The sequence below is a fragment of the Euprymna scolopes genome, chromosome 33, assembly GCF_053919585.1.
Source record: "Euprymna scolopes isolate OS-2025 chromosome 33, ASM5391958v1, whole genome shotgun sequence".
Lineage (NCBI taxonomy): Eukaryota > Metazoa > Mollusca > Cephalopoda > Sepiida > Sepiolidae > Euprymna > Euprymna scolopes.
Genome location: NC_136514.1, coordinates 82,147,942 through 82,164,260, shown reverse-complemented (window position 1 = coordinate 82,164,260; position 16,319 = coordinate 82,147,942). Strand labels below are relative to the sequence as shown.

The following is a 16,319-nucleotide window of genomic DNA, read 5'->3' as shown; positions in this document are numbered from 1 at the left end:
TGTCTATAAATAAAACGATTAAAATTTTTGTAATCATACTCTTCTCATTATTATTTAATGTTGAGGATGAGTCTCCTTGTGGCTTCGTCAGCTTGAAGACTAGGTAGAAAGTACTCGTCAAGGATCCGTTCTTGACACTCGGCCTGACAGGTGTGGGGCCGGTAACAGGACCGGTACCTGTCGGACTGAAGTAAGCTGCCTGGGTATCACCCAGGAGGTCCACCCACCCAGGCCTTGCCATCCAGCTTTCGGATGACGCAAGTTTATTTCTTGTCGCCTGAGGCGCCCCGACCAGGGAATGCTGACGGGTATACTTAGGCAATTTTTGTCATGGCAAGAGTGCCCCTCCTTTATGAAGAATAGAGTTTCCTTTAGGTAGTCAATCCAAAGAAGTCCTGAAGAGCAAAGTTTTGTCTCGTGTGAAGAATGAAAAGTATGTGCAGAATTCTAAAATATCTAGTACGTTTTATGGAGTGATTCCGGTTTCTCATTGGTCGGTAGCAAAGTGTGGTTCCATTTGATTGGTCAATACTTATCACTCCTCATCTTCATAATTGCTGTTTCACAACGTTTTGCCTAACTATTCTTCTGGCCTTTGGAAACTTTGCTAGTGTGTCCTCCTAACAAAATCAGCCCTCTCCCCCACAACTATGTAAAACCAATATATATATATATATATGTATAAATAATCGTTTTTTAGTGGTTGAAGCGCTGTAGGAATGCTGGCTGACTATGGCGGTTTTTCCTGATAACCTCCCCAAGACAAAAGATGGTATTGATATTATTATGGTCGACTTTAAACACTTTGAGGAGTGAAGATACCCCTTTCTGTCAATTCAAAACCAAGCAACCTCGCACAGGACCATATTTAAGGAATGGCGGTGTTGGAAACAGCTTTATGAACTTTATCTGTATAATCCATTTTTTTTTTTTTTTAACATGTGTAGAAATTTTATTTATTTATTTGTGGATTGTTACCATCTTCATAGTTGTTGTTTCATGATGTTTTGGCCAACTCATCCTTTGGTCTTCTTCAGGTGGTTAACCGCAATGAGATAGGAATGCTGAGTCTCCTAAATGTATCCTCAGTAATTACTGCCTTCCATAGTTGTTGTCGTCTCACCACGTTTTGACCAACTAATCCTCTAGCCGACTTTGGGTAGGATTGAAACCGCTATCTTCAGACAATGCTCACCTGGAACTGTAGAAATTCAATGCCTCTATCCACTGCGTCACAGGCTCTGAACATCCACAAATAAATAAATATAAAAATTACTCATCTCAAAGGATTCTAATGATAAAATAAGTTAACACGCCTGTTTATAAATTAGGAGGTTGACCTCCTACACAATTACTCCCCCCGTCTTACCTTTAAGTTGAAATACAGATACAGAGTGACCCCTACCCAACTCCCAAAATGCCTCTGATGAAATGGTTACTAAAATTCACAATCCTTTTTGAAATCCGATTATTTTTTATTCGTAAGGCATTTTAGTTCCGGAAGAAAAATGTCGCTCCAAATAAAATGGTAGTATCAATCCGGAGAAGCCGTGAATCGTAAAAGCTTAGAGACAGAGGCAAAGAATAGAGCTTCCGGTAGGTAGCCAATCTAAAGAAGTCTTGCAGACGAATAGCAGAGTTCCTTCTCGTGTAAAGACAAAAAGTTATGTGCAGGAATTCTTAAGAGATTCTGTAAATTTTATGAAGTGATACTGTTTTCTGATTGGTTGATATCAGGGAGTGCTTCCATCCAATTAGTCAGTTCATATCCCCCCTGTTTATAAATAAAACTTGCTAATTTTTTGTAGTCATACCTTTATTGTGGCAAAAATATTGCAAAATAAACTTCAGTCTATACCTGACTTGTCCACTAAGTTTTAGTCGTAAATGTGCAACGGTCTTTTGTTGTAATTCAATGACAAGCACACCAAAACTGTTAATGACTTAACCCCAAAAAATAGCTACACGGAGTTATCTGTCCTTAAACGATTTGAAAAATAGAATATATGCTACAATAACTAAAAATATGATTTGAAACAACGGAAAATGGTGCTAAATAAACTTAAAAACAAAAAAACTATCTTATAAATTTTGTTTATCTGTACCTCCGTCAGTTATAATTTTTCCATCATTCACAATGTTTTTTTTAAACCAAATAAATTTGTCTCATTTTGAAAATTCACAGATCTTAACTATTAGAAATAGACAATATTGCATTAATATTAAGTAATAAATTGCCAACAGATAAAGCAGATGATACGACTGGAAATGTCATTTTTATTTTTATTACTGCACGAAAATGGAGAGATGTTAAAAAGTGCTTTATATTCTAGTTTCCATCTCCTACATGTTATGTACTTCCAGTATTTACTTCAAAAGTGCTCAATACATGAGCAGAGCTTAATAATAGTTTCATTTTCAGACTAAATAATCTAATCTAATATATATATAAGGCAAAAGTGGTGAACGCATTTTTGTATGTTCAAGAGAGGGGGGGGTTACTATGTTTTAGAACTTTTTATATACTTCCTAGATTATAATATCTACGATTTGCGAACGGACATTATCTCTAGATTTATTTTTATAGACTTTTATAAAATTCACGTTATTCCATCCTTGTACGTGTTTTTTTTCGTATAAAAGCAAAACTAATCGAAAGTGAAGGCAACTTCCCAGCCTTTCATGCTGGGACGTCCAGAAAGCAATTAGCTTTGATCAATGTGGGGGGAAACCCTCATATCAGACAATTGCAGGCTTTACATTTGAGTTTCCGTCTCATACATGTTATGTATGTACTTCTCCAGTATTTACTTCAAAAGTGCTCAATACATGAGCAGAGCTTAGTAGTAGTAATAGTTTCATTTTCGGACTAAATAATCTTACATAAGGAGAGATTTTGTTCATCTGTCAGTCACAATTTTGTAGCATTTGTCTCATTTTAAAATCTCACTACTTTTAGAAATGGAGGGAATTGCATTAATATTCAGCAATAAATTACCGATGAATGAAGCGGATGCCATGACTGAAAATCGAAATGAATAGGCTGAGAAAAAAAGAGGTCGAGGAGGAAAACAGGGGAGGGAAAGAAAGAGAAGTTTTAATGGAAATATGTTAGTTTTTGCTCCCTTAGTGATTTTGTCCGTCAAAATTATTTTTTTAAAATGTAATAAAAACATTACAAAATTTGTCTAATTTCGAAATATCAAACATTTTAACTACTTTTAGAAATGGAGAAAATATTGCATTGAATGTAAATAAGAAATTCTAAAGAAATAAGGTGGACGCCATGATTGAAACCTTAAAGGCATAGAGTGTGTAGTTTTTTGGGGTTTTTTACACTTATATAACCATTCCTGATGGGGGGCATATTTAATTTTGACTAGCCAAAATTTTACCAACTAGCAAAAAAAAAAAAAATGTAATTACTAGCAAAAAAATTTTTAACAATTAGCAAAAGGAAATTTAATAACTAGCAAAATAATTTAACAACTAGCAAAAAAAATTTAATAATTAGCAAAAAGAACATTTTTTTAACAATTACCAAAAGAAAATTTGATAACTAGCAAAAAAAAATTTAACAATTAGCAAAAAAAAAAAAAAAAATAACGATAACGAAGAGCAAAAGAATTTAACATGAATTCAAACATAAGTGATAATAAATAAATAAATATTTAAAAATTATCGATAGACTTGGAACTTATTTTAATGATCGAAAACAATTTATTTTGCTGAGCATTAAAAACTATCAGATATTCAATCTATATCAAAATTTCAGCCCATTGGTCCCATAATTCTAGTTTAAGGAAAAACAGAAAAATAAACTTTATCACAAAAAAAGTGGATAGCTCAAGCAACCTGCAACAAATGTGCACCAAGGAATTGAAGACTCTTCTCTTTCACTCACTCTCTCTTTCTCGTTGAGCCATGTGAAGTCACATCCATTTCTATTAAATTTCTACACGCCCCCCCTTATTTCTAACCTGGCAGACCTTTCATTTCCTGTTATTTTCAACTAACCAATTTATATATTAGTGGGTTTGCTCATCAAATATGTAGCAATTAAATGAGGAACCATAATAATAATAAATATGCCTTTACTGCAGTTTCGTGGAATATCCAATCGTCAGAAGTATTTTAACTCAAACTGGCAAGGCAAATCGATTTCCTTTCATAAGACAAGTTTTTAGCCACAAAAAAATAACCGTATACAATGACACACACGCATACATATCCCAGTAAACATCCCAAAGCCAAAGGTGTATTTATTTCACACTCATATTGCTTTATTGTTAATATGGTATGTCTTACACATGTTTCATTGTCACCAAACAACTCATCAGAGACAGATTCATGTTTCTTAGAAAAAATATCATCTTCGGATTTGGAATATTTACCAGCAATATATATATATGATCTGAAAGTGTAAATTCGTTTTTATTGAGCTTAATAATTAATTGTGGCAATTTGAAAAACAATTTTAAAAGAACATGTACATTAAAAGTATATATTATTTTTATACTCGAACGTATGTATTATTATTATATATATTATATATTATCATTAGTCGCAACAATAAATCTACTGTTTCAGCCTTTTTAAATTTCATCAAGCGACAAAAACGGCATTTGATCTTAGTCAAGGCATGAATTTTTAATGAAAACTAAATATGAAAAGAGAAAGAAAGAAAGAAAACAACAAAAAAAAGAAACAGACAGAAAGCAGTTTCTAAGACCATTTTTCCAACATTTATAACTCCTATATTTTGAATTTGGATATTAAGAGAGTGGATGGTATTTTAATCAGTTGATATGAATTCAGTTACGGTATCTTGTTATTTCAATTGTGTCAAACTGTCTGCACTCATTTAAATGGCAAGGAAATAGACTGAAACAGTATATTTCTTGTCGCGACTAATGGTAATTATGTTCACATAAATTGAATAAAATAATATACTACTCTTTTCATTGAGAACTATCAACAATCTTATTGAAATTCAATGGATTTTACTTTTTGGATATTTTCAAACTTGAATAAAATATATATACAGGGTGCCCCCCCCTCCCAAAAAAGGGCCCCAACTCTAATTAGGTCCCGTTTCTTAGTATTTTGTCCAAATGAAATGAAACTTTGGTCATAACTAGTTTATTATATTCAAAACATTACATTAAAACACAAGAGTCTTTGGCCTTTTTTTCTCCGTTCTACAGCATATGTTCAAGATGGCCTCCATTTAGCTTTTTTTTTTTTTTGGGTCACCCTATATTAAGTTGGTGCAAAAATGATATCGTTTTTTTATCATATATATAGTCATCGACATACAGTCCTGTTTCGTTGTATCAGTACTCATCAGTGCCGCTATATATATATACACACACACACACGTCAAAAAACATTATTTATATATTAGATTGGTTCAAAAATAATGTTTTTTGACGTGTGTGTATATATATATATATATATATATATATATATATATATATATATATATATATATATATACTAGAAGAAAAAAAAGTAGACTTTTCGTAAACCTTCTCGCTGATCTTCTTCTGTCTTATAGTTCGTTTTATTAGCTTTAACCGTAATAAACTAAAGAGATGTGAGAGAGAGAGAGGAGGTGGAGGGGGGTATAATGTAAGGCCCGGAAGTAAAACAGTGTTAGAAGAAGAAAAACAACAACAAAAATAAAGAAACAAATCATTTAGACCCAAAATATGAATTTAATATATATTTAATTGCTAATAAACAGAGGAGAGAAAGAGTGGGAGTGGGAGAGAGAAAGGTGAACACTAGAATGCGAATAGAAATGAACTAAGAAGATGCGGAGTGGGGGGAAGGGCGGGGTATAATGTAAGACCAGGAAGTAAAACAACATAGTGTTAGAAGAAGAACAACAAACAACAGAAACAATGGTAAACAGAGAAGAAAAAGAGTGTGTGTGAGGGGGAGGGTGGAAAATTGAAACTAGAACGAGAATAGAAAGTGGATCTTCAGCAGACTCGTAACTCTCTCTTCCCTTATTTCATCCTTTACTCCTCGCATTCCATGAGCGATGTTTCTGACAAAAGGGAGAATTGCTGTTTACTAGGTCGGAATTTACTATTACTCTTGTCCTTGGATGTTCCTTTGTTTTTTTTTTGTTTTTTTTTTTCCAAGCTTCTTATGTCAAGTGACTTTATGCCTTGTCTGGAGTGAGATTTGTGATAAAAAAATGTGTCAGAGGTGGTCAAACAACATAGTTAGAGCAAGAATAATAATTAATACAAATGATTTGTACCCTTTTTTTTTATTCATCTAAGTTGAAAGGTTAGGGCAGAAGGAGTGAGAGAAAGTAAGAGAATGAGAGAGAGAGAGAGCAAGAAAAGTTAGGTGAGAGAATGAGAGAGAGTAAGGGAAAGCAACAGAGATTATGAGAGTGAGAGAGCAACGGAGAGTAAGAGTGAGAGAAATAGTGAGCGAGGGAGAGTAAGAAAGAGAATGAGACTATATAAATTAAAGGAACAGGAGTGGGAGAAATATTTTGTCATTTAGTCCTCACATTCTACAAGCAGTGTTTCTGACAAAGGGAGAAGAATGGCTGTTTTCTGGGTTGGAATCTATTTCCATCTAACACTTACCGTTGGTTAGTTTTTGATCATGAAGTAGTTTTTTTTTCTCAGTTTCTTACATCAAGTGGTCTTGTCTGGAGCGATTGCCATAATTTTTTTTTTGAGGGGGGGAGGGGGATACCCATCCCAGGGCAGGTGAAATGAATTCCCTAAACAGAAAGGTTTTGCATCATCTTTTAAAAGTTAAAATCAAAATATAATACTACTAAACCTTGTGTCTAGAATCCTTATTTCAATTTTGATCAAAATCCATTGCACGATTTTGGTTCTAGAAAATGTCTAGAATTTAAGGCTTAACCATATGAGGTCTTGGGAAGAAAATGAAATTCAGAGAATATTGCTCAATTTGTGTCTAATGACTATGGATCAAAGTTAATGCAAATCTGAAATATTTGAATTTTTAAATGAGAAGTAGTGACCCCCCCTTCCCCTTTATATCATTTAAAATGTAAGGGTTATGCTTAAGATAAATCTGAAATTTAACAAAGGGCTTCTACTACCCCATTTGCATAAAACTAGATATAATCCACATTGCAACCCCTTACGTCTAGCAGCTGTGTTTCAAAATCAATAATGATTGTGCAATTAGTTTAGGAGTGAATCGACAGTTACTGCCGAGTTACATTTACAAATGGGCAACGTGTGTCCGATCAAGATGATCAACCATCTGTTCGATGTAAGTTTACATGCTGAACGGATTCCGTGAGGTTAGAGACAATGTATCACGTTGGGAAATCATAATATTTCTAAGGTATGGTAGAAGGGTGCAGAAATAGAAGTAAATTGCTGAGAATAATATGTGATAGAATGAAGAAAACATTCAATGGTGTGTGTGTGTGTGTGTGTGTGTATATATATATATATATATATGAGAGAGAGAGATGTTTTTATATGTAACTAGCGAGGGGTACCCGGCGTTGCCCGGGTGTTTGTAGGTGTGTGTGAAAAAAACCCAAAATGTGAAAAAAAAAAACAGGTGCCCGTGAAAAAAAAAAAACAAAGCGTTGACGCGCAGTTGGAAAATAGTAAAGTGTGAAAAAAAAAAAACAGGTGCACATTTTTGATTGACGTGACGGCGATAGGTATTCAGCAGTTAGCATTTTGTGCGGGACAGTTTTTAATGAGGTCAATAAATCGGTTTGTTTGTTTTTAAAAACCCACTCCCTGTTTATTAGGGGGAGCGTCTCGTCTCGAAATGAAAGCTACCGTCTGATATGACGAAGTCGACATTGACCAAACGTTACTTAGCTCTCTAGAGACCACTGGCTTTTGGCCAGTGATTAGAGTCGAGTTTAGCTTTTTGTTTATACCGAAAACTGAATGTAACGCGTGCCGATGCGGGAAATGTCGAATAATTAACGTTTGAAAGTCAATAAAATTAAATAGATAGGCGAGCTCCGTGGTTAAGTGTGAGATATTACAATTTATAGATGATATAAAAAGTTTTAAGAAGTTGCGAAGCGAGCGAGCGCTTCTCTGAAAGAAGCCTTTAGTGGACATCGAGGAAAAGCGTACATACATACATACATTTTCGCTTTTATATATATAAATTTAACTACTTACTGTAGTAATGACATAAATAATAAATAAGTAACACAAAGTTTTACATTAAGATAGCTCAATAGTGTAATACTAGAGCTATAAATATTTCTTCAAAGAACTACATTACAAGGAACAGGCACTGATACAGTTACTCATTTCCAAAATATTGATTTTTTATTAGTAACAATTTGCGTACAATTGTTTCGGCCCCAATGTTGGCATATAATATATTTCATTTATTATAGTTTTACACAACAGGATATCTCCTCAGCACAAAGGAAGAACATGTCTATAATGTATGCTTGACACTTTACTCATACGTTGTACAAAAATGAAAGAAAAAGACTGGTCGTGTTACTAACTGAATCCTGCTCATAACATGTGAAACTATTTATATAATTGGTTTTTACTTTGCGCTGAGGAAATGCTACTGTTGTGCAAAACTATAATAAATGAATTATTATATAACTAGCCTGGGTATGATATGTAAGTCCAGTGAGTGATTTACAAACAATGAGTGATGACTGTCGGAAGTGATTGGTGTTTGTGCAGCATGTATCTTCATCCTTAATCGTTCTTTCATTTTGTTGATAGGATTTGCTTCAAAAGCCTTGATTTCCTCATGGTACGTGCGTCTCAATTTGTTTCTATCAAGTGCCAAGTCTTTAAAAATTTGATTGAAATATCGAATGTTGAAAGATTGTAATTAAGTTTGTTCTTGTATCAGAGGCAGGGCCTAACAGTCCTTCGTTTACGGCTTTTAATCTTTCTATACGTACAAATTTTTGATTACGTTCATCATTCATTCTGTTAAACGATCTAATATCAGTAATAAGATCAATATTTTGGAAATGAGTAATTGTATCAGTGCCCATCCCTTGTAACGTGGTACAACCCTTATTTTTGAAAACGGAATTCTAAACGTTTTCAAAAATAAGGGTTGTTGCCTGATGAGATCTCTAGTTAGTAAATACTAGTAGACCGAAACATGCTCATGACTGTGTAGCAACAAACTACTGCTTATGTAAAAACAAATATATATATATATATATACATATATATTACACTCATACCATCACCATTGAATGTTTCATTCACTTTTTCGCATATTAACTGAATTCAAAATACAATATATATATCAGGTACAATATAATAATCAATCGAGAATTGACTCATACGTAATATGCATGAATTGAAATATATTTAAAATATCATATGACCGAAGAATGCTGGGCGGCCTGCTTATAAATATAAATATATATATAGATAATGAAGCTGTTTGCAATGCAGTATAAGCTGAAAGTGATAACAGATATAAATAAATATGCAATATTTTTTTCAAAATACTTCTTTCACATACTATTAATGGAATCTAGGATATATATCTCTATGCATAATATAATTAGCCATGGACACATGTTTTGCCATCTATATCTCATCAGCATGGATAGACCTAGTGAGATTCCAAACCTAAACTGCAGAGACTAAAACCTGGTGCTCTACCGCTAGGCTGCAAAAAAAAAAAAAATAGCTGTTAATAGTACTTTAGCCTCGAAAACCATGGTGAGGCTCCAACTTGCGGGATTTGGAGAGTGTGGGGCCACCCTTTAATTGCCATTGCTCCCAGGTCCACTCTGACCCGGAGTGGTAGTACCTGTTAGGGTCCCAACTATGGGTTAAATAGAAACCGACTTGAAAACAACAAATATATTCTATTATAAAAATCTTTCTTCAAAATCTTTGGATTCGGCTTTGAATAACCTGGAAAGGATTGATATGCCGTAAAACAAAAACAGCCAACTAACCATCACCATTGAATGTTTCCTCTACTCTATGGCATTGTTAACTTAATTCAAAAATACATTTTATAAATCACTCGCTGGACTTACATATCTTTTCTGACAAACATACAAATTGATTGTGACAAGAGAATATTCTTATCGATTTGACTCTCGAGTATATATCCGACATAGACACAGTAAATCAATCGAGAACTTGTGCCCCCACGACGTGAGCACCCTCGACAAACCCGACAGGCTGCTAAATCCCACCCCCACACTGTAGAGATCCCTAGATGTAAAAGATCTTTCTACTCCAATAGTTTCTTCCCCAGAACCGCTAGACTTTGGAATTCCATTCCAGGTCCCTGCTTCCCCAACAGTACTGACGTGCAGAAGTTCAAGTGTAACATGAACCGACATCTTGCTGCCCAAATCCCTACATAGTACCCCAGTAGTTGTCCCTGATAGTAGCCTCCTACACCAAAGTGGCAATTTGCCTTGTTTGGGGTGAAAATGTAATTAAAAGAACCACATCACTATCTAAAAACATAAGATATTAACTGATATATACTCAAGAGTCAAAATAATGGAAAGAATATGCTGTTGTCATAGTCCTACGGATTACACTGTGTAACACTCAAAAAAAAAAAAAAGTACCGGACATCTGTGGCCAATTTTTATATACACAATGACATGGAATATGCATTTTGGGCCTTTTGTGTGTGTGTGTGTGTGTGTGTCGAATAAGGTATAGTTTTTTTGCAAAATTGATAATTTTACAGAGAAAATTTGAGTGGTGAACATGACCAGATATTCCATCAGGATATTTTAGTGATGGAGAAACGTTTTAAAGGACAATGGAATCCTAGCATGTTGGCAGACGACTGCTGGAGTATAAAAAATATAAAATAAAAAGGCAGGATGACACTTAATGCAAGAAGGATAAAAGGACAAATATCGTTTAAACTGACAATTCTGTATTTTTCATTCATGACAAATAACAATAACAGTAAAAATTAGTAACAAAATACAGTACAGTATATAAGACACATGTATATAATCAAATAACATTATAAATAACACGATAAGGCAGGGTAAATAAATACTGTAGTCAGGGGTCGGAAAAACGTTGTATTCCACATCGTAACCTGATAAAAAAACGTATCCTGGGGCTCTACCGTATGATTTAGGGTACATGAAAACAATGACTAATCTAGAGAAATAAAGGTCAGATTTCATATCCGGGTACTTTTCTTACACTGAAACATGTTTTATCTGGCATGTACGTTTTTTTTTTTTTATTATTATTTTTAAATATTTTGCACAGTGTTATTAGACATAGGAACATGAAATTTGTTGCAGTGTTTTTCAGCTGTTAGACACTCATACATTGCTTAACTTTGGTGATCTGACAGGAACTGGTGTGTCAACGTGATTATGCCGTATTTAAAGCAACGTTGGGCCTGGTTATTACTAAAATGGGTGACCAGTTTGGGAATTTCGGGCACTGTATGTAGGAGGACGTCGACACCTTCCTGCAAGAGTTGCAAAAACCTGACGTCATCATCTCCCCTAATGGGGATATACATGCGACTGGGGACTGCTTGTGAGTTTCATACTCCAATGAAACTTCCTCCTTTGGAGGAAGCCAGTTAAACCCGAATAGGGTTAGTGCCGACCGACACACACTCATACGTTAAAATTGACAGGAGAGTCCATCGTTAGAAGACCATTATAAACTTCATAATGTGATATACACATACATTATAAGCTTTATAAATATCTTGCTGATTAGGGTTAGATGGTGGATCGGAACAATTGTTTATTCTGTATGGATGTTAAAAGATGAGTTTTTGTGAATTTTTTGTTTGCTCTCAGTATTCAAGAAAATTCATACAATATATAAAAATGTATTCCTAGCTCTAGTCCTATGCTGTTGAGCTAGCTATAAACCTTGTATCATTGAAAGAGCTCGAGCAACTGGCTCGCCCATTTTCCGTACCAAACATAGAGATAATACCCCATGAAACAAACGTAAAACGTCTGAAAATACTAGAACCATGCATATAAAAATGCTGAAACCTACAATCAACGCAGTTAGTTTTAATACAAGCCAAAACATCTTAAAATGCTTATCATAACACCCCCTACCCATACATCCCCCCCACACGAACCTAGTTACTGACCCCCAGCAACTGGCTCTCCCAGGGTCCCATACCGTATCTAACATCTATCTACTACTACGAAAACTTTCCACTGTTCACCCCTTTTACTAGTGTTCCATTTACCCTCGCTGAGGATGCCGGTCTGAACCAGTGAAAATGTTAGGAGTAATACTTCTGGGACCTATACCAACAATTTTGACACAAAAAGTTCAGTTTTTTTTTTTATCGCTCTGACATTGATATTATAAGCCTACTTTTTCTATTTAAGAATTAAAATGAGCTTATTAATATACTCAGTCATGGATATGTGAGCCATTGCGTGAATATTAACTAATTTGCATATTCCTTTGAAAAACGAACTTTTATTAATTACTTATTCATTTTTGATGGTTTCTTTTTTATATGATTAGTTTTATTTCATTATTACACTGAATTCTGTTTATGCATAGTTTCTACATTCTGCATAATTGCGTAGAATTTAAGATGCTTATGTTTGAACGCACGGAAATATATATATAAGTGACCGTGTCGGTGTGTGCAAAAAGTCTTCACTAATCTCATCTCTGAATATTTGGTCTGCAGACTTGAAATTTGATATATAAGCTATTTGGACCGGTAGCACACTTTCGATTTGGTTTTTAGCTGGAAAAAGTTGCTGCTAAGGGATCAAAATTGAAAACAAAACAGTTTTCCTTGGCAGGAGTAGTGGACTAAATATGTTTACATGCACAAATCTGCTTCTATAGGTTTTTTAGCTATTTATGTGCGTATGGGCGTGAATCAGAGACTAACGAATGAGCCTAGAAAGTTGTATGTTTTGGTTTCAATTCTAGTCAATGGCACCGAAGCCATTTTTTTTTTTTTTACTTTTCGATATTGCTACTATATATTAGGTACAATATAATAATCAATAGAAAATTGACTCTATAATAATTCATACGTAATATGCATGAATTAAAATATGATATTTAAGCATATCATATAACCGAAGAATGCTGGGTGGCCTGCTAATATATATATATATATATATATATATATATATATATATATATATATATATATAATGAGGCTGTTTGCAATGCAGTATAAGCTGAAACGGTGATAACAGATATAAACAAATATGCAATATTTTTTTCAAAATACTTCTTTCACATACTATTAATAGAATCTAGGATATATATCTCTATGCATAATATAATTAGCCATGGACACACGTTTCGCCATCTATATCTCATCAGCATGGATAGACCTAGTGAGATTCCAAACCTAAACTGTAGAGACTAAAACCTGGTGCTCTACCGCTAGGCCACAAAAAAAATAGCTGTTAATGGTACTTCAGGCATGGTTTTCAGGGCTGAACTCAGAGTCATCATCTGATGAAGGTTTTATTGGAAGCAATGCTGCTGTACAAGCAACAGTTATTGTATAAACATATATGTATGTACATATGAGGCTTCCTTCAGTCTTGACAGACTATGGATACCCACGGCAAGGGTGCCTGTATGTGAAATTTTTGTAGCAAGAGTTGCGCAAATCCAGCCACACCTCTCCTGAGTCGACATAGTTGAATACCAGTGGCAAGTGGAGGTTCAGGACGACTGAAAATAATGCTGAGATAAGCGGAGGGCACATACAGCGCTTAGAATTCCGAAATGGACATCCATCTGGTACTAGCCAGGCTCAAAGTTGCTTAACTTCGGTGATCTGACGAGAACTGGTGTGACATGATTATACCATATATATATGTTAGTGCAAAAATAATGTTTTTTAACGTTCAACTTCATGTAAAAAGAACATCATTTTTGCACCAATCTACATAGTGATCCACAAACATACTGTTTCGCTGTATCACAGCTCTTCAGTGCAGCTAGACTAGCAACTACCTCAAGTTAGGATTGAAATTCGACTGCTTAGGTAACAGTCAGAACTTCTGTTATGCTATTTGGTTGCTGTTGAGAAGATTGGTATGTGAAGTTACAATGTTTTAACATTGTCCAAACAATTACACAAAAATCATTGCTTTTTATGCAAACGGAAATTTTTTTACCGATTCCAAGCCTCTAAAACTACGATTAAAGGGCTATTACTTTTTCACGATTATCATAAAAACACTTGTTAAATGTGCAGATATTTTCTTAAGCATAAAAAACGTACTTGTGAGGGGGGGGGATAATCTATCAATTACAGTTTCAGTGTTCATTTTAAATCAATGAATATTTCTTATTTTATCATTACTATCAGCAGTGGAAGATTTTGCTTTAAACAAAATCAAATGAAAAAAAAACAAAAAGAATCGTTTTTGGCATTGGAAAATACGCACAAATTTTTCCGGATTCAATACCCAAGTTCCAATTTTTTAGATTACCGATTAATCACCCTAACACTAATATATATATATATATATATATATATACACACACAGAATAAATGACAAAAAACTATATTTCAAAATCCATGATGTTGAACATCTTATAATTTATTCCTTTAATATGATGGTCAACATCATGAATTTTGGAATAGAGTTTTTTGTCATTTATTCTCTATATTGCTCTGTAATTACATTGAGCTTCTTAAATAAGGATTGGTATATATTTCTGCAGACATATATATATATATATATATATATATTATACTAGCATTTCAGCCCGGCGTTGCCCGGGTGTTTGGAGGTGTATGTTGAGCAAATAAAAAAAAAAAGAAAGAAAAATACGATAATTTTTTTTAACTTTGACCCCTATTATGACCCCTTAACATTTATTGTTTTGGGCTCAAATGAAGTTATTAAGTTAGATCCATGTCCAACGGACTTATATCTAAAAGTTCAAGTGTTTAGACCGAAAATTGGCGGAGGAGTTTAGTAGAGTTCTCAAAGGTCAAATCGTTGAACTTTGACCCCTTAACAGCCAAATTTCTGGCTGAAAACGGATTACAAAGATTTTCCCAAATCTCAGTACCCTGTATATCAAATTTTGAGTCTGTAGACTAAAAATTGACAGAGATATTGCGTAGGGAAATGTACACAGACAGACAGATACACACACAGACATGCTCACTTTTATAGATATATAGATATCGTCTTGACTTATATTTTTTATCTTCTCGTACATCGTTCCAGCCTTTACCACATTACACACAGCCTTATTTAATATCTATATATACTTATTTACTTGCAATGCTTCAAGCAAATAACAATACCCTTTTATATATGTTCTATTCATACCAGCAACTAAGACACTTGCATTAAATTTGGTTGCATTCTTTTGTCGTCTGCGTCAGTCCTCTATATTTTAACAATGCAGGGAAAAGGGAGGGATAAAAAGGAGAGGGGGGGGTCAATTTAAACTCTGAATGAAACAAATAAAAAAATAAAAAATAAATAAAATACATAGTTGACTCCCTTACCTTGAAATTCAATAAACAAGTTTTATAAAGAGAAAAAAAATTTTTTTTTATATTTAAAACAAAAAAATCTTTCCGAAATTTGGGCCCCTTATTCGTGCGCCCCGCTCGCCTCGTTTTTTGACTCTGTTGTGTTCCGTTGTGTTCCGTTAAAAGTCGTTCAACTTTTCTGCACTGGCCATCTTCTCATTTCAGATCTATGCATGAAAAGTGTGATCAGACAGCTGGGTTAGAAACGAGAAACTCCACGGAGGAGGAGGTATAAATAAACTACTAAGGTATCCTCGTTGACCTCTCCGCAGCATGCTCCTTGGCCAGTGTAACGCTTCTTCAAATCTCCTATACAGAAAGCAAAGAAAGCATTACAGAAACATATACTTAATTGATCATTATATATATATATATATATATATATATATATATATATATATATATATATTATTTAATATAATTAGTTACATTTTCAAGATTAAAGATCGACGGATGTTAATTTTTTAAAAAACAAAGCATAAAATATAAATAAACATTAAAATGCTAAATTCCAATAAGCACTGTTACTAATTTAAAAAAATATATACATCACTATAACTTCAGTGACCGTTTCATCTACGTATGAACAACCAAATGTGCACATACACACACACACACACACAAAGACATATATACACATTGTTTACCAGCAATGCTTAAAGCAAAGTACTTCTTATATATATATATATATATATATATATATATATAAAGGTTTCAAGATGTTTCTACGATGAAAAATTGATGTATATCATGAAACTCTTCAGAAGTCCAGAATCGTGTCCAGTCCAAAAAGA

The 16,319-nt window shown here is 33.9% G+C and overlaps 1 protein-coding gene across 15 annotated transcripts in view; it reads left to right on the top strand.

Annotated features, from left to right (window-relative positions):
• LOC145258331 (transcription factor 7-like 2) overlaps positions 1 to 16,319 on the top strand; it is a 764,652-nt gene that overhangs the window by 722,537 nt on the left and 25,796 nt on the right. For 2 of the 15 annotated variants that reach the window (XM_080116497.1, XM_080116493.1), the window contains one exon: positions 15,691 to 15,754. The exons of 12 other annotated variants lie outside the window; for them this stretch is intronic. In XM_080116497.1, the coding sequence (XP_079972623.1) occupies positions 15,691 to 15,754 (64 nt within the window). Of the gene's footprint in view, positions 1 to 15,690; positions 15,774 to 16,319 lie in introns of all 15 variants that reach the window. One more of the 15 variants, XM_080116494.1, reaches the window with a different exon arrangement.